The 25,819-nt window shown below is 32.8% G+C and overlaps 1 protein-coding gene across 5 annotated transcripts in view; it reads right to left on the bottom strand.

Moving 5' to 3' along the window:
• Window positions 1–25,819, bottom strand: part of FXR1 (FMR1 autosomal homolog 1) — a 55,195-nt gene that overhangs the window by 17,206 nt on the left and 12,170 nt on the right. For all 5 annotated transcript variants that reach the window (XM_090274301.1, XM_090274310.1, XM_090274320.1 and 2 more), the window contains exons 2-10: window positions 20,093–20,145; window positions 18,525–18,618; window positions 10,442–10,513; window positions 9,886–10,034; window positions 9,566–9,659; window positions 9,026–9,142; window positions 7,355–7,525; window positions 5,855–5,933; window positions 2,142–2,251 (exon numbers count right to left, since the gene is read on the bottom strand). In XM_090274301.1, coding sequence (XP_090130427.1) covers window positions 2,142–2,251; window positions 5,855–5,933; window positions 7,355–7,525; window positions 9,026–9,142; window positions 9,566–9,659; window positions 9,886–10,034; window positions 10,442–10,513; window positions 18,525–18,618; window positions 20,093–20,145 — 939 coding nt within the window. The remainder of the gene's footprint in view (window positions 1–2,141; window positions 2,252–5,854; window positions 5,934–7,354; window positions 7,526–9,025; window positions 9,143–9,565; window positions 9,660–9,885; window positions 10,035–10,441; window positions 10,514–18,524; window positions 18,619–20,092; window positions 20,146–25,819) is intronic.

The following is a 25,819-nucleotide window of genomic DNA, read 5'->3' as shown; positions in this document are numbered from 1 at the left end:
CCTACTCTATAAAATTCACTGAGCTAGGAAAAAATGAAGAAAATGAGAATTCAGATTTGATTTCTTGACTTCAAGAAGTTTTTAACCTTAGAGATATAAGATTAACCAAAAAATATATAAAGCTTAATGAAAATCATTAAATACCCGACTATACAGACAATAATTACTACAACTACATGTGGGAAAGGTATCACAGGCCATAGGTAAGTCACCAAAGACTGAAGAAACAAAGTTATAAAGTCTCCAGGGGATTTAGACAGCTTACACTGTGAGATGCTGGTGTGAAATAAGTCAATCCAACCTTAGGATTTGTTTTAACATTCAATGTTCCAAAAATTGAAAAATTCTATATAGTATTACAGATTTCCAGATTCCTTTAAAATTATCAGAAGATATAGCAACACAATGTTATCAGTCCCACTTGTCAACCAGATTAAAGCTGAGTAGCATCTGTTTCTTTTACAGAAAGGCACTGGGTTCCCCTCCCATCCCTGCCTAGTACATCCCAACCTGCTTAATCATTTACATAATCTGCTTGGTTTCTGTAAACATTTAAATTTAACCCTAGCACAGAAACAGTAATAACAATGACCAAAACTACAAACATCAAAGAGTGTAAATTTTTTAGAATTCACTTGCAACAAGATGATAAATATTAGAAAGCAATTGGGATAAATTGAGCTAAGGAAATATTAGATGTTAGTATCAAGCTAAGAAATTTATAATTGAGTCTTTTAATGGCCTTTAGCAGTGAACATCTTGATAGTCAGACCAAATTCAAATAGTGGTTGTATGCTAATGAATCTCCATTATTTTATATATTAAGTATAAAAAGGGAAAGTGCCAATTACAATAGCATGACACCATTAATTTTATTCCTTACGTCAAGGCATCTTAAAGTCATGAAAAAATGGTGGGAAGGGAAGGAACATTTACCTAAGAATAAGTAAAAGTTACTAGAGATTTACAGCAATTCTGGAAATGGTTCAAGATGAAATCAGCCTGAGCCAGGAGTACTTACTTGGATAGTGCTAGGTGAATTGTTTTTCTCCATTCTTTTTAAAAGTGGATTTACCTCCACATTCTAACTAAAATGAAAAAGGAAATGACTATCTTTGATAGGCATTTTTACAACATCCCTGATGTGAGGCTATTTATCTAGGCTATTCAACAGGCTAACACACTCTCAAAACTGATCTACTATGCAAAACTGAAGAAGCTGTGAGTATAATGGTGGAAGATAATTTAGAGGAAAATGCTTGCCTGATATTGAGATATATAAGGTTTAAGTCAACCTATAATACGGGGTTGATTGCTGGAGCCACAAAGGAAAGAGATCCTAACACTGATAAATGAAGAGTAAAGAACAGCACTGTGGACAAAATATCAACATGTGAGAAGAATAACTGAAAAGAAATTTCAGAAAAGTTGGTATCAAAATAGCAACATAAAAGCTTAAAGATTTCAATTAATAAATGGCCAGAGCTTTCAGATTCTCTTAGAATGTCAAGGAGAGTGTTATCAAGAATTCTTTTATAAGAGACTGTTTTGTTGAGAATCAAATTGAACCACTTTACATTCAAATACAAAAAAGAACTGTTAAGGTTATCAAATGGAAGTCTTCAGTCAAAAAATTGCCTAAGTACTGAGAAACCAATGAAGAACCCAAGGCCCACAGTTAAAAGATGACTTGTTTTCTAAGTATGCAAAAAAAGAAAGGAAAAAAAAAAAACCCATAAGGTACATAATTTTATTTTTTTAGTTTTACTTTCACTTCTTTCTTTTCTTTTTTTTTCCCCCTAAGAGGGTAAAGGAAGCAGAGAGGGAGAGAAACATCAATCAGCTGCCTCTCATACATGCCCCAACCAGGGACTGAACCCAAAACCTATGCATGTGCCCTGATCCAGAAGTAAACACAACCTTTAGGTTTGCAGGATGCTCCAACAATCTGAGCCACACAGGCCAGGCCAGGACATAATTTTTTTTATTTTAAAATCCACTGCACCAGAGTTTAAGTAGCTCACTAAATATAACTTTCTAAGTAATTCACTAACATATAATTTCATAAAATGATTTCCAAAATACAATATAACTAAGTCACGCCAAGAAAAGAACATGAAAAAAACATTTTAAATACTTACATCTTCTCTAGGTAGTTTATTTTCATTGTCTCCTTCAATTCTCACCCGAACCACACCAGATTTATCCACTATTTCTTGAATAACTTTGCCATTTTTTCCAATTACTTTTCCTTTAATAAAAGAAAACAAATATAATGGTAAGTTAAAAACCAATACTTCTATCCTTTCAGCAGCTATCCAAATAATTTATGACTTGCTATTAAATTATAAAAACCAAGCAATGTTCTATCTTTATACTCTCAATTAACTCATCCCTAATGACTACTGAAAAATTTTATCATTGGCAGAAACTTCCTTCTCTTCAGTATACCTAAGGACATTATTAACTGGATCAACAATGCTGCTCAACATGGAAAATATTTTCAAAGTCTGAACATCTTTTAAAGATGTTCTACATCATTTTTATATTTTTAAAATATCTAGTCCAACTCATTTCAAAAGCTTGTATACATAAACAAAGGCAAGAACAAAACTTTTATTTTGGCATTAATCATACCAATTTTTATCCATTATATATAATTATTCAAACAATGAAGTTCAATCTTGATTTTATTTTCAAATTTCTATTTGTTCAAGAGACACCTATGATTTGAAGATAACTTTTAAAATAAATATTCTCCTCATGGAAATTAAATGCTTACATTTAACAAGTATAACACTTTACACCAATATGTTTTTAAAGTCCCTCACAGCTATACAAATACATACACAGCATGCATATGCTATGCTTTCTTCCTAATACGAAATACTATAAAATGACATAAAATCCAAATCCTTAACCTTCTCCATACTTAAGTCTGTCAAACAACACTTATTAAATATCCAATAATTAAAGGACAACCTAGAAGTGGAGCATGAAGACTTCTCTTCCCCTTAGGAACTTATTGGTTACAACAAACATTCACATAAAATAACAAACCAATACTGGATAGTGTTACCTGATTACAGAATATTCAAGTACCTTCACTATACAAAATGATGTATCCCTTATAAAATTAACAGCAACATATTTATTATTAAGTAAGCCCCTATTACTAAATCCAATTCCCCTATATATATATATAAAATTTTTGTTTTTTACCAAATCAGCAATCTATTTCCACAATAAATTAATTTTAGTTGAAAGGCATTAAAATGGAAGTTCTTCCTATTGATGACTGAGAGAACAGTTTCCATTAAAGAATGAATAAGGGAACGACAACAACAGTAACTGCTCAATACAGCAAGGACACTTGTAGGATTTTCTATCCCTACTCTCAAACTTCCTTCCCCATTAACCACCCTAAATTTAAAAACAGCAATTAACAAGTAAAAAGATAAAATTGAGTAGGTCAGGGAATTCACATGTCTTCTCTGAGCAGCCCTAGCAGCAGCATATAAATGCAACCTTCTTAGTTAACACAGTGAAGCTCAAGCAGCAACGCCATCCTTGACCCTGCTAAAAATAAGCAAATATCCTTCGAAATAACAAAAATCAGGTTGATATATCATAACAGCCCCACCCCAATCTTGGCCCTTTTCTTCTTGTGAACTATACCAGTGGTGAGTAAACATCCTTCACCCTTCTGGGGTCCATGGCAAGGACCTACCTGCAAGTTTTATTTAGTCCCACCAGAGATAGTCAAAATTTTAACTGATCATTTCCAGTTTAAATTCCAAAGCATATTGATAAATTGAAGCAGACCTGTAGTATAAATTGAGCACTGAGCAAAAATGCTGAAGGGACAGAGTAGAGAAGTGATTAGGAAAGCTTCTAGGAGGTGGCAATTTTCTATTCATTTTCAAATCAATGTTTACACAGTATTTTTTGATTTGGGAGGGGTGGGAATGGTCAAGTTCTAGAACTCATAGAATCTGAATGTGTAAAGAAATCCTCTCTGGAACTTACCCACCAAGTAGTCCTCATTCCCTTTTACTCCTCAGTCCTCTTTTTTCTTTCACTTGGACTAAAAATGTATTACTTTTCAAAAGACTGCTTCACCCATAAAACATTTTGGAGGGAAATGTAGTATTATTATATACAACAACCAATTGAAATCTTTATACTTCTTCTGAAATTTCACCAACGTATAATAGTTGCTGCTAATATAGATTTCCTAAAGAGTACACAAATAACCCAAATCAAAGCCAACCAAGACAGACAGAGGAAAAAAAGAGACATGACAGGCACGAACATCACTGCACAAAATAAACGAATAAAGAATCAGAGAAGTACAAATAGATCCAATATCCTTTCTTCTAAAATATCTGGACTTTTTACTCAAAATTAATACAAACTCTCTAAGATCGAGGCTATCTTCCATAGAATTACTGAGTTGGAAAGAACCCTGATTCCTTAATACATACCTCCAAATCATTTTTACAAGTGAAGAAACCTACGTTAAACTACATTTTGTAAAGAAGCAAACCAATGTTAGTACTGATAGATGTCAATTACTGAACATAATTTAAACAAAAAAGGGGATCATTTTCATAAGCAGCTTTCTTGTCTAAGGTGATTTCATTTGACAATAAACATCTGATAACATTTTGTATCATGTTTATTAAAATTAGTCTATAGTGAACAGTGATTTCCACAACAAAGTACAGCTTACTTAGTTGGCAATATGTCGTTAACTAAGCAAATGGGCAAAATTGAAAAGCTTTTTACATAACAGCTGAGTACAAAGAAATTACCCAAATTCTTGGGTTATGTAGACTATTGTATCAGAATGTACTAGTTGTTATAGGCCAGAAAAGTTTCTTTTTGTAGTGGCAATTTTTCTTTCACTAAATTTGCTCTTATTGTTTTACAGAACTTGACAAAAAAAAAAAAAACCCAAAAGCAAAGAGATCATTTCCTAAAGGTAGAATAGGCCTAATTATAAATGGATCCTAATTATTTCAATAAGGTAAAAAAAACTGATGAGATATAACAGGTGATAAAAATTCATCCCTCTCCTAGTAAATTTCACTACTTTATGGTGATGTTTATTTTCATATTAAACTTCTAGGATAATCACTGCATTTAACATGTGACAAAGCTTTCCCATTTGTCTCAAATGGCATTTAAAAGGACAGAGAGCACAGATAAAGAGGATATCAGTAACAACTCACTCCAAGCTATAATCATCATTTAACTAAAGCTTCAGAAATTTTTGTCACAACTTATAATGCATAGGTACAATAGCTTTCATTAGTGGTATCAAAAACTTAACACTAAAACCTCCTCTCATATCATCATCATCATCCTCCTCTCCTGTCCATGTACATCTTTCCTTATTCTATGCCTTTGCAAAACTCAATAATTATTTATTCGGGTTCTACTAATACGTTTTATTATTCATTACCTTATTATGAGTTCACTCTTACTTCCTCTTTTGCACTAAACAAAAATTATCATAACCTTCTCAAAAAGTACAATTTTGATATGAATAATACAAGACATTAAGTGAACAGGAATAGAAAGAAAGAGCCAAAGGCATAAATTAGCTTAAGAAAAACTGCAATGGCAAACTGTTATAAAAATCATGGGTCTTATTAGTGGGTTACCCTCTACAGAAGACATTTTTATCTCTACTTTTTACCATGACTAGTTACAAGTCACATATAAGGTTGTTACTGAAAAAATAAAAAGTATTATCAAGATACCTAACAAGACTAATTTTCAAATTAAGTCTCTGTATGTAATTAAATAACATTTAACTTATTTAACATGTAGTAAAAGTACCTACCAACAAGATTCCTAGGAACCTGAATAAAATCCTCCACAAATTCCAAGAAACCTCTAGCCTTTTTTACAGCATCAGCACTCTGGGTGGGGGTGGCGGGAGAGAGAAACAAACATGTAATAAACCCTGAATAAATCCCACAGTCCAAAACAAAAATGTGAGAAATGAGGAAAATCTAAATCATTATATTTTATAAACAAGCTAAGCCCAATAAAGTGCAATTTCAGGTTAAGGAATTCATGAAGCACTTTTTTAAAAAAGCAATCATTAAGAGGCTAGGAAAAAAGCATTAGAACAAAAACATGTAGATATCGCTAAGGTCCACTTTTAAGCTTCTCATAAAATGAGCAAGAGTTTAACTTACTTGTGTTAGCCAAATTTAAACCCAGTCCTAAATATATTTATTAAGTCCATTCTCCCATGTTGAATATCTCCAGGTGAATATCAAGACAAACTGTTCATATTGTCTATACTGTCTGCAATTTTTTCACTCTCAAATGATTTTAAAAAGCTGGTTTTGCAGAGCTGCATTAAATAAAGTACCTATTGCTACGATCATTAAAATTCCTAACTTATAATAGGTACAGTTTTAGAAGACTGATAGATGGAAGAGTGAGCTCCCTAAAGGGAATTCACAGTTCTCAGTAAGTTAACTTCCACTTCTACTGTTTGTTGTTTAATAATCACAGATCAAGTGTATCATGTACTCATATATCATATACAATAAAATTTTTAAAGCATATTAAATCTTCATAAATTAGAAGGTAAGCACTATTATACTTCTCATTTTTTGATGAGAAAAATGACGTGGGGAAATTAAGCAACTTTTGCCAAGCCCACCCAAAGTGGTATACGCAGAATTCCAATTCAGGCAGTATGACTACAGAGCTTTTCATCTTATTTGTTACACTACCCACTTTTAAAGGTTTCAGAAATAAAAATCAGGCCTTTAGTCAGGTTTACGACTTCAGCTTTTCATTAAGAGCTATGTATGGTAAGTCAAGACTTGAAATTATCACCCAAAACCACACCTTATCTATCTATTCTAATGTGAAGGTTGGTCTCAATGAAAATTTTGAATTATTTATTTCTAATATTATTTTCCTGTCAACACAAATTTCACAATTACCAGTGACAAAATATTATCTAAATTCAAGTTCTACCAAAGTGGTTCTATTATGTTATTTACAATTGCCAGGGCCTGACACAGAGTAAGCACGCAAAAAATATGAGTAAATTACCAGTATATAAAACTGAGTTAAACTTAGAAGCGGTTAGTTAAAGATATTTCTGAAAATAGTACACATTAAATACTCAAAAATTTTTCATTGCCCCATATAATACAATAATCATCTTCAACCCACATAGATATATGTATAATGATTACTAAGATGACTGATTTTGAAGTGTTTTCATTGGGAAACTGAAATTCAAAAAAATATGTCAAGCCATTGTTAATGTTATAGCAAAGTTATCCTAGGTGAGGGACAGAGAACAGCTTACCTCTCCATAGATTCTAAATGTTCCAGTATCTTCATCTAGTTCAATAGCTGTAACTCCAGGAACCTTCCTAGCTTGCTGTATGTTACTACCATGTGTTCCTATTGCCAAGCCCATCAAATCTTCTCTCACAACAAATTCCTCATGAAAAGCTGCTGCGAGTTGCTTTGTGCACTAGTAAAAGAGGTAAATTAGAATTTATTATAGAATATTAAAAACAAAATGGTTTTTAGTATAACTATGTTCACAGCATTATTCACAAGAATCAAGAAGTGGAAGCAACCCAAATTTGCAGACTGATGAATGAATGGATGAACAAAATGTGGTATATTCATACAATGCAAACTTATTCAGCCTTAAGAAAATTCTCACATGCTACAATGTAGATGAACATTGAAAATATTATGCTTGGCGAATTAAACCAGTCACAGAAGAACTATTGCTAGTGATACTAATTTACAGAAACAAAGTATAGAATGGAAATTGCCAAGGGATAAGGGAGAGGAGAAAGGAAATTGTTTAATGAGTTTCAGTTTTGCACAATGAAAAAGTTGTAGACTCATCCTGAAATATTTAACACTACTGAATTGCATTTAAAAATGGTTAAGATGATAAATTTTATGTTATGTCAATTTTACAACAATTTAAATAAAAAGAACTAAGAGAAAAAGGAAAAAGGAAACTCATTTGGGATCATATAATAGGTGACTCTAGTTAGGCATGGTCAAAGAAAAGAGTAATTCTAAAACAATTTTCCAGAATAACCAATACAAGCAATTCTCCTATTCAGATGATGCATGTTTCAAAACTCATTTTCATACCCCATTTGTAACTTTTAAATTAATGAGGACATTCACAAAATTGTCTTAAAGATAAACATACCACAATTTCTCTAAGAAAGAAAGGGTGTATTTTATGTATGTTTGGGGGAGAATGGGAGGAATAAGTCTCCCAGTAACCAACAGGGAAAAAACAGGATTATCTTAGGACAAGACAGAAAAATATAGGTTCTTTTTAAAAACTATATGCTAGCCGTGGCAAGTGTGGCTCAGTGGACTGACTGCTGGCCTGAGGGCTGAAAGGTCACTGGTTTGATTCCCAGTCAGGGCACATGCCTGAGCTGTGGGCCACGTCCTCAGTTGGGGTCGTGAAGGAGGCCACTGATCAATGTTTCTCTCTCTCTCTCTCTTTTACTCTCTCATTTCCCCTCTCTCTAAAAATAAATAAATAAAATATAAAAAATAAAAACAAAATGCTAGGTGTCCTACTCTTCTCTAACACAAGAGCTGTTGTAATAATACTGTTAACTAATGGAAGTGTGTTGTGACTCACAGGGGACAGGGAATAAAGAAAAAAAATAAATAAATAAAAGGTTAACAGAGTAAAGAAGAATTAGCAATACAGTTTACTGGCTATCCCTACTAAGTTTCTAAGTTCTTCAGCATCTTTCATCTAAGCCCTAACAAAACCCAACAGGCATTGAGCAAATAAGACTACGTTTGAGAAAAGAGAAAAAAGCAATTCTTCTAAGAGACACAATGACTCCCCAAGTATCAGTCACAAAATAGGCCCTAAGTTGCCTTACCTAAGAGTCAAGCAGTTTGAGCCAGGGAACTTGAATATACTTATGAAACTAGGACACAGAAAAAACCCTTTATGAGTAAACCCACTTACTTCTAAATGCTTAGTGGCCTCTTCATTTCTGGACATAAGCATCAACTTTGTACGAATACTTCGCAAATGCATATCACTTAAAATATTTACTCTCTTCACAGTTGCTTCGCTGGCAGACTATAAACAAACAAGTTAATCACACAAAAACTTAATCATTTTCCAAGATAATACTAGCAGACCTTCATAATAGTCTTCCATGATCTCATCAACTGCACTTCTCTCCTCACCTAATATACCTACCTCTTCCCACAAGTAATCTTGCTTTCCTATTATTTAACTCTGCTATTTACATTATGATGGGGATGGGAGGAATCCAACACCCCACACATTAAGAATTTTACAATGTTGAGAATGTCATATTAAAATTTTTTCTCCTTACTTCAAGAGATTAAAAATTGAACATTTTTTAACTACAAAAAATATTTTCTCCCACACTCTAATAATAAATTCACTATACACCAAGTTAGCTTTTATTTTTTAGTACTTAATTACAGAATCTGTGCAATATCCATTACTACCTAAAATATGGAATTATCTTACCAATATCATTAGCTGTGTGGTTTCTGGATGGTAAAAAATTCTGCATGCTCCTACCGCTTTCTTAAAATCTTTATGTGCATTTTCATTAGCACACCTAGAGAGAAATTAATTCATATGTAAGACCTAAATAACAGATTAAATTTGAGGGCAATTTTAATATAAATCCCTGTATTTCATTTTGACACCACCCATTAAAACTTTTATTAAAAAAAATTTTATCAGAAATTTTTGATTAGGTGTTTGGGGAAAAAAGATTTTTGTAGCACTTAAAAAATCCTCTTAATTCACAGAACAATTCAATAGTAAACAAAATTACTCACGCCTCTCTCAAATCTTCAGGAACATCCACTGTGCATTTAAAGAAGGTATTTTTTTTGACAGTTTTATTTTGATTGACAGGCCGAAGTCGTTCAAATGTGACTATTTCATTGTAAGTGGCATCACAAGCAGCATATTCAATGACATAAAACTAAAAGACATCAGAATACTTTAAAAATCCCATCTGAAGAAAAATAATGTTTTAAATGAAGTTCTAATTACTTGCTAAGCTTAAACAGTAGACCCTCCCCTTGTGACACAAACACTAAGCACAGCTTAGTTACATCAATCTGATTTGCCTAAAGTAGATTATAGGTTTTTACAAGAATGAACCTTGGTAGTCCTCACATGCTCAGGGTGTACCTCTGGAGAGCAGCTTTGGTGTTTGCAAATTCAGAACACAAACAGAAATTAATGGTGATGAATTCTTGAAATGCATGGTCAACTATTTCTAAACTATGCTTTTAGAAACAAAACAGAGTTGGAATATTTACAGAAACCAAAGTTTGAGATATTTCCTCGGGAACTAGTCACTAACCAAGTGTTAACATCACTTACTTCTCCTTTCATCATTCGAACTTTAGCCAACCACCATCCACAAGGTTCTTGGTCATTCGCTCTTGAATATACCTGAGAAGGGGAAAAAATGTCCTCAATCATTCATCCCAAAATATTTCAACAATGTAAATAACCTGTTATAAATATCAAGTCCCATTAAACTTAAGAATCAAAAATGTTGTTTTGAAATTAGTGTACAAAACGTAGTTAAATAAGAGTAACGTAAGCCTAAATCTTACTAATAAAAAATAAAACAACCTTTTCTGGGCAATTTGGCTCCTTTAACGTCAAATTCAAATTCATGAGGGTTCACTAAATAAATATTAAAGAAATGGTCCTCACAAGGCAGTTTTACACTGAGTAAAATATAAGTCCTTCAGTTTGTTAACATTGTTCATCTTCAAACATTGTACTTTGATGGTTCAAGTTACCAGAAGGATAAGTTAAAACTTATGAGATGTATTTAAATCTGATTGGTATTTGTAAGATATTCAAGTCAAGAATTGTTTTCAGAAAGTGATAAACCCTAAATTCCTTCAAGGATATGACATTTATAGATCTCTTGCTGAAGAACCTAAGATCAAATGTACTAAAAGTTCAGCTTTACAAAAAAAATTACAGACGTTAGTACATCTAGCAGAGTATGTAAGTATCTTACAAAACCTCCTATCTAAAAGAAGTATATCTTAGATGCTTTGTATCTGTAATTATCAGGTCTTTTTTAACATTATACATTAGAAAAGTTTTCATTAGGGATTAGTTATTTCTAATGGTACAGCAGCTTTTTAAATGCAGTTTCAATACATGGAAAACTGGAAGGGGGGAAGTGCGGGGGCAGGATCTGAGAAGAAATGACTAAGATAAAGATACCCCCACAGAGGTGGCCAGAGAAATTTATCAATACATGTTAACAGCCATCAGTGAGATAAATGCAAACTAGTGATAGGCAAGTAGTTTTGAAAAATTTTAAGTTTCTATCAAGGTGGTCTGACAGTGATTCTGAAGTGGTGAGATATTGAAACTGTAAACAATTAAGCTGCAACCTCATGAGCAACTTTATTGTACAGCATGACTAGGAAAATAGCTATGAAGGAAAAAAAAGGCCTTTATACCAATTAGGCTCCAACAGATCCAATTTTAGCTTTTGCATTTCTTTTATCAGCAAATCTGTTCAGACTTTTATCCTTTCTCAGAGGTCTTATTTTAAAAAACAGAACAAAAATTACTCTATCTTGCAATTAGTATATGAATCCAGTGGACTCTTTTATAAATCTAAGGTGGAATCTAGTGATCACGTTTTCCCTTTATCTTGAAACATTTTGCTGTTTTCACCATTTCATCATTCAATTATTCTTAACTACGCTTTTTTAAAAATCTAAAAGAAAACAGAAGAATGATGGTATTACCTGGAAGAATACAACAGTGAAATATATCATTACTACTGTTATCATCTTCTAGTTTATTACATAGTCTTTCAAGAAAATATAAAAAAAGACTAGAAACACCATTCTTGTTGTCTGCTTTTGGCTACTGCTTAACAGTTAAGAATTCAGAATTTTGGTTTTTAACCCATAATTGCAAAGAGAAGAAAAGTTAAAAAAGACCTTTCATAATTATTAGAGGAATCAGACTGGTGCAAAGGGACAGCAGCACTCTAGATTCTAACAATCAATGTGTAATTTTATCTTATAAGCAGAATCTCAGACTATGAAGTCTTCAGATAATGACATCTTAGATCAACAGCCCCAAATACATTTATAAGAAGAAAAAGAAAATTTAGTTATTCTCACCCAGTTAATTATTCAACTGGGACTTCATTATACAAAATCCTGCAACAAGCATCTGGACTATTCTGCTTTTCCATAAAGACAGGTAACAATACTGTTTCATCTTTTATGTTTGTACACCAAAAGGTACTCGGTGCGGTTAATAAGTGGTCAAATGCTAAAGGTAGATATGCATACAAAATGACTAGAAAGAAACAGATGAAGAAATGCAAAAAAATTCAGTGAATTAGTCAATCCAATCAGTTAAGTATGAAAACAGTACAATTTTTTAAATGGTGTAATTATAGCACAATGACTTTGTTCAATAAAATTAGAAGCCACCAACCGTTCCAAATATTCTTAAAAGTATTACATTCTGAGAAATTCAAGTGTAAAAATGAACTAGAATAAATAATAAAACTAAAACTTATTAGAGGTGTATTTTAAATTTGATATATGTATTTATAAGATGGATATGTTTTGAGTTTATGCATGACAGCTAACAAGCAGTAATATTTAGGGAATTTGACTCATTTTAGGTATATGTATTATCCAAACCAAGAAAATAGGAAATAAAAAGCTGGATTTGCTATACTTAGATGCGTTTAAATATAATGCTGACTACTGCCATCCTTTCATTTTTACTTGTGAAAAATTATATTTTAAAAATCCATTAACATGCAATATTGGGCCCAAATGCTAAATGATGACTATTTTCCCTAATGTATGAGGATTAAAAAAAATAAACGAAGTTCTTGCCGATTCCAAGCACTATCTCAGAAAGGCAATTTAGCTGGATACAGTATCTCTTGGTGATCTATAGTGAATGGGTGCTGCAAGCTTAAATGCTGGGTAAATAAATAAAAGGGGGTCTAAAACTACTTAAACCACTTTGTTTGAATTCTATTTTTACCAAAGCATAACTGTTCTAGAAATCTGGCTGGTTATGTAAGCTTACCTACAAAAAAAGAGAATAAACCATTCTGGACTGCTCTAACACTTTATTTCTCATTGAATATTGAAATGCTGGATCCCATTTTATACTTACATCTACCTCTGTAAACTTCATTAATAACTTTATCCCTGAAAGAGAAAAACTACTCTCGTAAGCCAACCATGAATCTGGCTCCACTTGAAGGCCATGGGTCAAATCACATCCTATATAAAATGCACTGTATCTCATACAATAACTAATCACTTTAATAATCCAGAATGAAAGCTGTGCCCTAGTGTAGGATGTTCCAAGTGTTGATTACTAAATTTATGACTATGTCATTGGAATATGAGCACCTCATAGAAATTCCCTTTCTTCAGATTTCACTTAAATCTGCAAACTATTCCAAGGGAATGATTCATAATCTAAAGCAATGGCCCTCGTTGCTATAAGATTCTAAGTTTCTTCAAATTCAAGAAAGAGCTCAAAAAATCAGGGGGCTAAGGAGTGCCCAGAGGAGATCTAAAAACATAACAGTATTCAGACTGAAGGTTACAGTTTTATGAAGTGAAGGAAGGAATATGAAGAATCAAATTCCAAAAGCCTATTTAAGGATTCTCTCTACCAAATGACTTCAAGTCAAAACTTACTATGAAATGATCTCCAAAGTCTAGTACTCACCAAATTGTGACTTCATTGAAATTCCAGTCTGGATCCTAATAATGTTGCTAACTTTACATTCAAACTATGCCTTTCAAAGTCACAACAAAATAAAGATAATAAACACTAGAGGTAGATAATTTTTACCAGTTTTCACCCAACTATAAAGAAAATTTCTAAAGAACTAAAGAATACTTAATCATAAGGACCCTTTTCATAACTACATGAGATACACTGTTCCTCTGTATTCACCATGTCATCTCATTACAATATATGAAGAGGAAGCTTAACATCTATAACACACTAACGTAACTTATCTACTGTACAATACTATTATCTCGTTCATATTTGTGGACAATATACTAACAGTTTCAAAAGTCTTAAAAATTGGCCATTTTTCTGAGACAAAGACATAATTGAGAAAATAGGTTCACCTCTTTTTTAATGTATGAGCACTTCCCATTCACTAAGACTAACAAATGGACTTGGTTTTATGAGAAAAACTACCTATAGACAGGTAAAATTTTCAGACTGGTTGCAAGAATCAACTGAAATATTTTTGAAGATAATATGTAAACAATACATGTGTATCTATTTTCTATAAATAAAATATTGATTTAAAAAATTATAAGGTAAGAGTGTCCTATCTCAAATTAGTCTTACTCCTTTTATCTAATTTTCTCGAGACACCTATCCCAACATTATAATTAAAATATAAAGATAAATAATCATGTCTGGCAATCTGCCAATAAAACATGGTAAGGCATATAAGTTACAAGAACAAAAGCTTGCCAATTCTTATTTCAACCAGAAAACTTGACAATTCAAAATTTAAGACATTTTAAATATGTTAAACCCAAGAAGAAAACCTTGAAAGCCTTGTAAAATTATACACTGGCTTGAGATATAAGGCTTCCTATGTAGTGGGTGCATGTGTTCATGTGTATCAACTTGCTAAACAAGTCATGTGTCTATAGTAAGACAAAGCATACCTCATGTGAAATCACTGGGGTAATTTCAGCCATCCTTCCGATGTCCCAGAACATTATATAGCCAGCTCAAAAAACCCCAAGGAACTCTTCATCTTCCCATTACCTTCAACTTTATAAGTTAAGCATTATTTTCTAAGCAATCTTTAGTTATCAACCATTAGGTAAATATTTATCAAAAAAAAAATTATATCTAAAAATGTGCCACCACTTTTAAAGTCAAATAAAAGCCACTACTTAAGTTTCAAAATAAATCTTTGAACTTTAGACCTCTGAAAACCCATTTTCTATTATAAATCATATAGTGTCTTCTTGAGACCATTCCTAGACCATGACACTAATTTATGTTCTATAACTTTGTGTAAGCCTCATAAATTGGCTGGAAAGACAAACCTCAAAGTAGCCAAACATATTTTTTAAATAATAAAATTTCAGGATAAACGATATGAAGTTGTCAATATTCAACCATTCCTGACCTAAAGAATGGAAATTATATATGGCCAAGCTTTAATTAAATGCCTGAAAGAGCTCAACGTAAAGCTCTCTCCTGGATCACTTTTGTTCTAAATTTATTTTTAATGGCCATATCAAAGTCACCTTTCCCTTCTTCGAAAAAAAGGTGTTCCCAGAGCTGCAAAAAACAGAAGAGTTGTGAGTCTGGCACAAAACTGACAACACTCTATAAACACAACAATGATGTATTAGAAAAATAACATTCAGGACAAAAGTGAAACTGGTTATCAGATTCCCAATCTTCAGGCTTTATGATGTTGGAATGTTTAATAATAATAATTATTATTATATTATTAGTTTAGCCCAGCCCCTCAAGAAATTGTTACGTAAACTGAGATAATCTGTTTAAAAAGCTTGTTAGGTATGTATTATATATTCTAGCTATACAAGTGTCAGCTGTTATTACTGCTGTGTTATACTATTTGTGACCAGCAAGAAAAAAAGTGGATTGACTTAAAAAAATTTTAATATACCAAACTTAAAACATATATAATAAAAATTTAATATACTAATCAATGAGAAAACAAACACCTTCATGTGTTAGCAAAATTATGAAGTAGTAATTCAAAAAGCACTTCTAGAGGACAAAATGGCACATTTTAGTACTATCTAAATTTTAAATAACATACCTTTTAATTCAGCAACTGAACCACTTAAACTGTATTACCAGAAGATGATTTACATAAGAGAATTAATTCTAGCTATTTTATAACAGAAAAAAAAAATCAATTTCAATGTCTTCTAAATATGATAATTTGTACTAAGGAATATTATGGGGTCATTAGGAAAAACGATATCTGTACACTCAGACATGAAAATGTCTATGATACCCTAACTTACTAAAAACAAGTCCCAAATATATAATGTATTCTCAATTTTTTTTAACAAAAAACATATTCTTTATAAATGCAAAAAAATCTGGAGACGCTCAACTCTGGTAAATGAGACTTAAACTGGGGTGGGCAACAAGCACACTGACATGCTCACACCCAAGGAAGATTCACATTTTATATTATGCAATACTCTTATCATTTCATAACTTTTATTAATCTGAATTATAAAGGGGTGGGGGACTCTCACAAAGTTATTTGGTTCAAAATATAAAGCCTTACAATCATCATTCTGAGACATTTTGGGCCATATGGATAGATTCCTAACTAATAGTGGCCAAAAAAATTCCTAAAAAATCCCTGAGTGGCAATATTAATTCTAAGCTTATGTAAACTTTCAAAATTTTCAAGTGAAGAAAATGACTATAACATCTTCATTTTCAGATGATTCTCACAATAGTAAGGAGGAAATATCACCAAGACTGAACCAAAAAACAAACTGAAAACACTCTGCAATCATCAATTTCCAAATGGGCCAAAAGATGGTCCAAGAAATGGATAAGACCTTCCTCGAATAAGATTGGGGGAAGCACACTGTTAAAAACATCCTCAGGACCCTACCAAGTTTTTCCTTTTATCTTGAGCCTTTAAACTACCAGTAAGTGCCTGAACAACAATTTAAAAAATATGAAAAGCACTATAGTCAGAATTGACCACCACATATTTCCAATTCTAGAATTAAGAATTCAGAAAAACAACTTCTAAAACAAATATGTTTTCAAATGAAAACAGTAAGCTTTTATCAATCCTCACAGAAAGGTGTTGATTAGAAAAGAATACTGAGAAAAACATTTTCACTGGAGTCTAAAGTCCAAGTGAACATAGTATAGTAGCAATCAATAGCATCACTGCTACAATTCACAAGACTTACCAAGTAATCTACTTCACACACAGGGATACAAACACACACCACACTGAGACTACAGTTACAGGTCTCCTTATAAAGAAGTTCTTATTCTTAGCACCCACACTTGGTCAAGTCAACTATAAAGGAAAAAAGTGAGTAAAGTGAAGGCTATGATATCAGGGAGTGGGCTCATGGTGGTGCCCTGACACAATAAAGTTATAACACGCTTTGATTTAGCAGAAGCAAAGGAGTGCACTGTAAACTTAAAGCGAGTAATTAAGATCAGGCAGAATTTTTTAATGAAAATGAGGTCAGGTTGTCAGGGGTTAAAAGCACTACAATTTTTGGTTTCCTAGCATAATATCTACACCTTTATTGGAACTCAAAAAAAAAAAAAAATTACCAATAAAAAATGAGAAATAAAAGCAACATTAACTAAATGCATTCATTTTCACATGCTTGGAACATTGTCTGGCATGAATATGTATTGTTAAGTATTTATAAACACCACCAAATTGCTATTTCATCGGTAACAGTTCTCTTGTGCCCCCAATTCCCCTCCCTGACCCTACATAAACTAGATAAAAATGAGACCTGAAAATCTAACTCTTTCAATACTACTGAGCCAACTTCTAATGAGAAACATATTTAGCATATCTATCTTGTAGGAATTTATCAATTCTTGAAAATTAAAGATCAAATTTTGTATCTCTACCAAACTCATTACACCTCTACTCAACAATTACTTCCAAGTTTCTTTTTACAGAACAGCACATACTAATCAACAACATATTTAAGTAAGACAGACATCAAAGTTCAGATCTACTAAAGGTGAAAAAAGCAAGATAAAAAGAAACAGAAGATCTCATTTTTATTTTTAAAGAAGGGGGAAAAGAGAGTCTGGGAATAATATGTAACAGGTGAACAGTGGCTTTTATCTCTGGGCAGTGAGTTTTGAGTTTTTCCTTTTTGTTTTTCCTGTACTTTAAAAAATTTCCAGATATTTCTAGAATATTCAACAAGGTAATACTAATAAATATTTCACATTACATACAAACAGTATCAGTGATCACTATAATTAATAAAGGATGATATTAGTATTTTACAAAGATACTGAGGAAAAACCACAAATTTTAGAGTAATTAGAAAAAAAGAAAATGGCGATTAGCATCATACAGTTAATTCTCTGTGCCAGATTCTGTGCAAAGCAATTCAAATGTACTATCATCCTTAATTCTCACATTTCATTATTTTCATTTTAGTGACTTAAAAACTTAACCAAGGCACAAAGTTAAAAACAGCAGACCTGAGACATGAATCCCAGTTCTGATTCCAAACTAAAGCATTGTTACTTAAACAGCCATTACCCACAGAAAGAGAAAAGAATCGATTTATTCTCCAGCAGCTAAACAGATTTTCCTGCAAGGATATTTATGTAAAACAAAATAATAAGCACACAATAAAATAAAGTTACAAATACATACCTCTACTTCATCTCCTTCACTAATTTCCTTTTTTATGTCCGGTGGTGGTGGTAATCTGACTTCATTAAATGGAACCTGACGTTCTGGTTGCCAACTGATGGATTAGAAAAGAAATTAAACATTTCAAAATATGTTATCCTAATACTACCTTTAATATGGCAGCTATCTAGTCTGTACTTACTGCTGTATAGTTTTCAAATTAATCATTTGGCTTTCCCCTAGAGAAAAACAACTTTCATGTTATATTTTCCAAATCAGTTTGTTGATGTAGAACAGATTTTGCATGACTCTTGATGAAATTTATAAATCATTAATATCGTTGAAACTAATTACCTATTGCCTGTCAAATTATTCATCCCAAAGGAACAGTACATATATACCCTTCAAATGAAATAGGCTACATTCATAGTAGTAACTTATGATTCGAAATAATCATATCTATACCACTGTCAAATAAACAGCAGTGGAATCAACTTATTTCAAACACATATACAACTATGTGACTTGTCAAAGGAACATAATTTCAGGGATTATAAAGCAATATAAACTGTGTAATTCCTTTTCAGTGTACATATTCACAGAAATACAGAAAATTACTCTATTTTGAATAGACGTATTACTTAAGATTTGATTTTCTTTCTCTTCTCTACAATGATCACGTTAATTAAAAGCTAGTAAACGCTTTTGATGTTTGTAGGAAATATGTATCAAAGTTACAAATTTAGCGACTGCTTAAGTGACATGTTTTGTGCTGTCACTTATAAGTTGAGTTGATGAATAACTTTTAACTTCTAATAGGTCATTCATATGCCTGGGAGGTATGCCCACACATAAAATGTTCCTACAGTATCCATTTACAACACACACACACACATACACACACACACAAATATGTTAAAATTCTGAGTGCCTTCTTTTCACCATTCCTGTCTAAATGGCAGCTGCTCAAAGACAGAAATCATCACAACACTTGTTTCTACGTGGAACAGCTGTTGGGCAGATGTTATCTTTTCGGGCAGTTCCAGAAGCAGCTTGAAAGTGCAAATGGAACAGTTCTTTTCTGACCTTCAGTTATACACTGCTCCAAACCCAAAGCTTCCTAACCAAGCCCAGAATACTGTCTTTCACATTTTAGAACATTACCTAGCTGTTACAGTATCTATAAAGTTGATATTCCTTATTAATACCAAGTAATTAAAAATGGCCTAATACTTATTCTGACTATCAGTCCACCTGGAAGGCCTACTGCAACATCATTTCAACATCTGCATTTAAGAATTAAGCATACTATAACCCCATCTGTGCCATCTATTTTTGCTAAAATTACTAACTGATTCATGTTCACATGTTTTTTGGCAAAGAAAAGGGTCTTGAAAAAAGCAAATTGTGGGCAGAAAAACAGGCAAAGAGTTACCAAAACTAGAATTATTTGAACTCATAAGATGATCAAACCATCAAAAAACCCGTGCAAAAGCAAAGTCATTTTCCACTGGCAATAGAAGAACCAAAAGCAAACCGGCACTACCCATCTTTAAAATCAAGATCTCCATCAATAAAAAATAACTTACTTGTTCTCAAAAACAACTGTGAGGGAGTCTTCATGAACATCTTTGATAAATCCCTACAAAGAAAATTATTAAAAGCATATCAATATTCAATTAAATGTTATCTTAACAGTAAAAGGCAGTATTAGAGATACAAGGAAAACATGAAGTACTGAAAAGAACAGAGCTTAGAATTAGGCAAAGCTGGGTTTGATTTCCAACTCCATCATTTGTGAAATGTATGACCTAGGCATTTCCTTAACCTCTCTGAACCTCAATTTCACATACCTACCTCAGAATTAGTATAAAGCCTGAAACATCATAGGTATTAATCAATATTCAAACTAAGTGAGGCCGTATATAGTACTGTGACTAACAGTTCAGGCCCTAGGATCAGGCTGCCAGGATTCATATCTCAGGCTCTATCACTTATACATTCTTGAGCGAGGTATCATACCTCATGAAATAATGAGAATTAAGTAAAATAATTAATGTTTACCACAGTACTTGACATGGAGAAAAAACTTAAATTTATTACAAATATTAGTTATAAATATTAAATATAGCCCACCTTTAATAAAAGACATGACCACATTTTGAATACTAACCTTACCCATTAACTTATTTTTCCTACACCTTCTCTTCCTTTTTGCTTAAAAATAAAAAGCGGGGGGGGCGGGGGGGCGCACAGTGAGTACATTGTCCCAAAACCATTTGAAATGAATATACATTCTCCTCACTCTGGCCATGTAGCTCAGTAGTCTGAGCATCATCCCAATATGCCAAGATTGTGCATTAGATCCCCAGTCAGAGCACACAAAAGAATCAACCAACGAATGTATCAATAAATGGAACGACATATCGATGTTTCTTTCTCCCTATTTCGCTCCTCTTCCTCTCTCAATAAATTTAAATTTAAAATAGATTCTCAATAAAAATCAGTAGTCATTTTCTAGCCTTAAAATTACTGTTTTCATTTGATGAATACAGCTGAAAGTAACCATAAGATCTAACATACTCAAGAGCAAAGGACTTGGGTGTAGATCAACTGTTGTTCAAATCCTTGCTCTACCACTATGTAGCCTTGGGCAAGGAGTCCTTGGCACCTGTATGATTACAATTGACATTAAATGACACTTTATATTTCTGTCAATCAGAACTACAAAGTTCTCAAACTTAAGTCAAATGCTTACACACATTTTGAGACACCAGGTACTTAGTAAATACTTTTCTAAAACAAAGATCACACCAGACTCCATAAGATGCACTAAACACTAGCTAAATAAACATACACACTTTCAGTACCTGATTAAAACATGGCAGAAGTGGACACATCTGTTTACCTTACCTCCCTACCAAAAGTCCACTAAGTAATACTGGGTTGGCCAAAACATCCATTACGTTTTTTCTGTATGATGGCTCTAGCAGATCTTAGTTGTCTTTAATTTCATTCGAAACAATTTCGGTATTGTAGTGTGACGAATTTTTGTGCAGCCATTTACTACTGAAGATGGAAGAAAATACACATTTTCAGCATATCATACTTTATAATTTCAAGAAAGGTAAAAACGCAACTGAAACACACACAAGAAAAGGTTTGTGCAGTGTATGGAGAAGGTGCTGTGACTGACAACATGTCAGAAGTAGGTTGTGAAGTTTCTTGGTACTACTGAACTTTCGGTCAAATAATTCTTTGCAGTGGGGCTATCTAATGCATTGAAAGATGTTTAACAGCACCCCTGGCCTCTACCCATTAGAAGCCAACAGCAGGAGATAGCCAAAATACTCAAAATACTCAAATCAATAAAGTTATTAGTAATGATGAAAATGTCTTTTCCCATAATGGACTTTTTGGCCAACCCAATCCTAAAGGGATTTTTAGGCATACTCACACACAAAAAAAAGATAATGAAGAGAGAAAAATTGCAACAAAATTTGGGAAATTCACTAAACAGATGAAGGAGAATAACAAAGCAACAACAACTACTAGTTAAATACTATCTTAACAAATTATTAAACCAAAGACTATAACAAACTGGCAGTGGAAAAACTAAAAACAAGATCAGCAATACCATCCTAAAAAAATCTTTGGAACTTAAGAGAGAAGAGGGTTAATAGATTGCGCTGAAAATACAATCATTTTATTTTCTTTAATGATATAGAAAACAATCACAGAATATAACTGGTCTCTCAGTGCCCTCAATAGCACATTTGCTATTCAATTATATGATTTTGTAATTTGATCTCGATTTTTCTCCAGCTCTAAATGACTATAACCTGATCTGTGTGCAACGGGTCATTTCAATGCAAACATCCTCATGTGAGGCCTAAAATTCAGGATGCAGCAGCTCCTTGAATAGGAATGTTTTATTTTAACATTGAGGAGGGGGGAAAATTGATTCCTGTCCAGGGCCACTCCTGTGTGGAGTTGGCATGTTACCCCCCTATCTGTGTAGGTTTTCTCTAGGTACTCCAGTTCCTCCCACATCCTGAAGATGTGCATGAGAAGTGAACTGGCATGTCTAAATTGTCCCATTCTGAGCCAGTGCAGGTATGAGTGTGTTCTGTGATGATGGAAGGGCATCCTGTCCAGGGCTGGTTCCTGCCTTGCTCCACGAGCTGCCAGGATAGACCGCAGTCCTCCAGCCCAACCCCAATCCTGAACTGAAGAAACAGGTTAGAAAATCATTTTGTTTTTATTAATCTTTCTTAAATATCTGTATAGCTTACATTTATTTCAAAGTTTAATATTAGATGTTTGGTATCTTTATTTAGAAATCATTTGACATTTTTGTGATCAGAAATATATTTAGGAACTTAACTCTCGTTTATATATCAATTAGTCTAAAGTAAAACTGGTTTGCTTAAAGTTGCAGTTTCCAAGAACTTATTGATGATGTTAAGTGAGGACTTACTGTACCTTCCACAGTGCTATAGTAGTTTCTGTCTTGCAATCCTGGACATATTTTTTTATTCCTCTTTCTCCTCCCAAAGCTAAAAATTAAGAATTCCCATTCTAGGGGAGAGGGAGAGAAGGGGGATAAGTAAGGGAAGGGTTTAATTAAAGAGCCTGTATGAAAGACTCATGGACATGGACAACGGGGAGGGATATGATTGTGGGAGAGGGGGTGGGTTGGGTGGGGGAGAGAAATTGGGGGAAAAGGGGACAATTGTAATTGAAAAACCAAAATAAAAAAATTTAAAAAAAAAAAAAAAAAAAAAAAAAGAATTCCCATTCTATACAAGGTCTGATTATCTGACTATACTATAATAATGGCTTCCTGGTCAATTTCTGTTTCTAGTAGTTCTCCACGCATCTACTTTCAGCAATCATTTTTGGTCAGTACTTCCATAGTTACATTACCAGCACATCTACCTGTATTATACCCTTTCCATTTTTAAATATTATTTCAGAAACTGAGAATTCTCAAGTTCATGAATATCAGAGTAGAACATATCTTGCCATCAAAGGTCATACTTTCAACTTTAACAGAATTTGGAATGTTCGTTATGTCAATCCTTATAATTTCTCTATAATTATACAGTGGATTAGTTCAAACCAAAGCTCGAAGTCACTGAAAAATTCTACTCTTCATTATATAATAAAATCTTTTTTTTTTCCTATCTAAAAATCAGAGCTTATACCTCTTCCCACCCCATCCATCCCATTTACTTCTAGTACATCAGTTTTCTGGGGATGCACATTTTTCACAAACTTTAAGGAAAAACAAAATACAGCTCTGGACACCTACTCTTATTGCCAATATACTTAAGGCATAAGATTAAATGGGTTAAGAACTTGACAATCAGTCCTTAAATTACATCTGGACTGTCGTAAAGTTTGGAAATATGTTCCAATCCCCAAACCCTAGCTGCTAAGAATAAGGGTACTTTAGTGGCCTGATCTCTATTAAATTGTGTCCATTAATGCACAACAAAGTCAATACTTTTCAAGACATTTTTGTACATAATCTCCAAGTCACCAGAATAGTAATGGGTCCCTTTATAGTCAACAGACCCAAAATGGCAGGGCTGGATCTTAGCCAAAATCTCTGAGTCAAGTGTCACCAGAAAACAATGGCCATGTCTGAACACGGCAGAGAGGGGGCTCCATAACTTTTGTCTTCCTCATGTTACTCCAGCCTTTGGGAAAATATTGTCTCTCTTCCTATTCACACTCATCAGGCCCAGGAGCCATCTTTTTCAGAACAAAACTTCACATTTCCTTTTCATCTTACCATACATTGCAAACATGGAAGATTCCAAGGCATCCTTATAAAATGGTCCCTTAATTTGTTCATTCACACAGTCCAAAATGTCTACATTTTAAATTCTTAACTATAATTTAAAATTATCATCAGTAAGTAACAAGACAGTGTAACACATCTTAAGTATCATCAAAAAATCTTAGAATGTTCTCCCAGAAGAAATAAACAGAGAAGCATATAGAAAAATCCAGAAAAAAACATAAATTGTGTTTAAATGGGAATAGTAAAAATCCCTAAGCAGTGGAAGCACCAGTTTAAGAAATAATTTTTCAACTGCAATCTAGCCTAAAATAAAAAATCTTAAAAACTCAAAGATTCAGTAAGGTGGCAAGTTAACCAATAATCAGCTTTTTATATAAAAGCAATAGGCAGCTGGAAAATAAAGACAAAAAATACTCTAGCAACAGCATTAAAAAAATAAAACCCTAGAAATGCCCTTAACAACAAAAAAATGCAGAATCTATGTGAAGAAATCTTTGTAACTTGACTAATAAATAAATATAACTAGTATAGGAAAATGTAAGCCACATCACATTCTTAGGGGATCTTGCTAGTGTAAAATTTTCAATATGTACCTAAATTGGATCCCGTTACAATATTAAGAGGAGTATATGATTCAGATGGTTATCTCTTAATAAAATTACACCCAAATATATCTTAAAAACAAATGAGAGATTTTAAAAGGAAACTTTTTAAATGGGGGTAGGGGTAACTAGAGTACACTACCACTACCCAAATATCAAAGTTTATTTTAAAGCTACAATAATCAAGACAAAAAAAAGACACAAACAGATTTCCGAAATAGGTCTAAGTCATTTAGGAAATTACAAATATCGAGGAATGAATGGATTATTTTTAAATAATATTGGGACACTTAGGTAATAATTGAAGAAAAAGAAAATAGATTCCTTTACCAAAAATTAACAAATGGAAGAGTCAAACGTTTTAAAAATCAATAAAGATTAAAGGAGAAAGCACAAGTAAATTATTTATAGTCTTGGACTAAGGAGGGCTTCTGTAACAAAAAAAAAAAAAAAAAAAAAAAGAGGGAAAACCCAAAGCCACAAACAAAAAGTTTGGTAAACTTATAATACCTAAAAGCTAAAATATGAGAAGCAAACAATAAAACACACAAAGAAAACAGGGTGAAACTACAAACAAGAATCAAATTCCCAATTTATAATAGCTTCAGGTGAGTTACTAAGAACAAACTAAAGTTGATAACTGTGTGAACCATGTGAATGGGCGAGCCTCAAAAAAATAAGTTGTCATTTTAATATATAAACCTTATTTAAAGAGCTACACATTTACTACAATTTTTGAATTTTGCTTTTCTCCTCCCACTTTATATCTTGTAGATCCATCCCTATCATAAAATAAAAATCAACTTCATTTTTTAAACATTTGCATAAGGTGTATGGCAATTTTGAAGTGGGAGCTTAAATGGCCTGTGGAAAGAACAAGGAGCACAAGGTTATCTGCT

This window comes from Furipterus horrens, unplaced genomic scaffold (assembly GCF_987537825.1).
Source record: "Furipterus horrens unplaced genomic scaffold, mFurHor1.1.pri manual_scaffold_1, whole genome shotgun sequence".
NCBI classification, from domain to species: Eukaryota; Metazoa; Chordata; class Mammalia; order Chiroptera; family Furipteridae; genus Furipterus; species Furipterus horrens.
The sequence above is the reverse complement of the archived record's forward strand: the minus strand, read 5'-3'. Positions and strand labels throughout refer to the sequence as shown.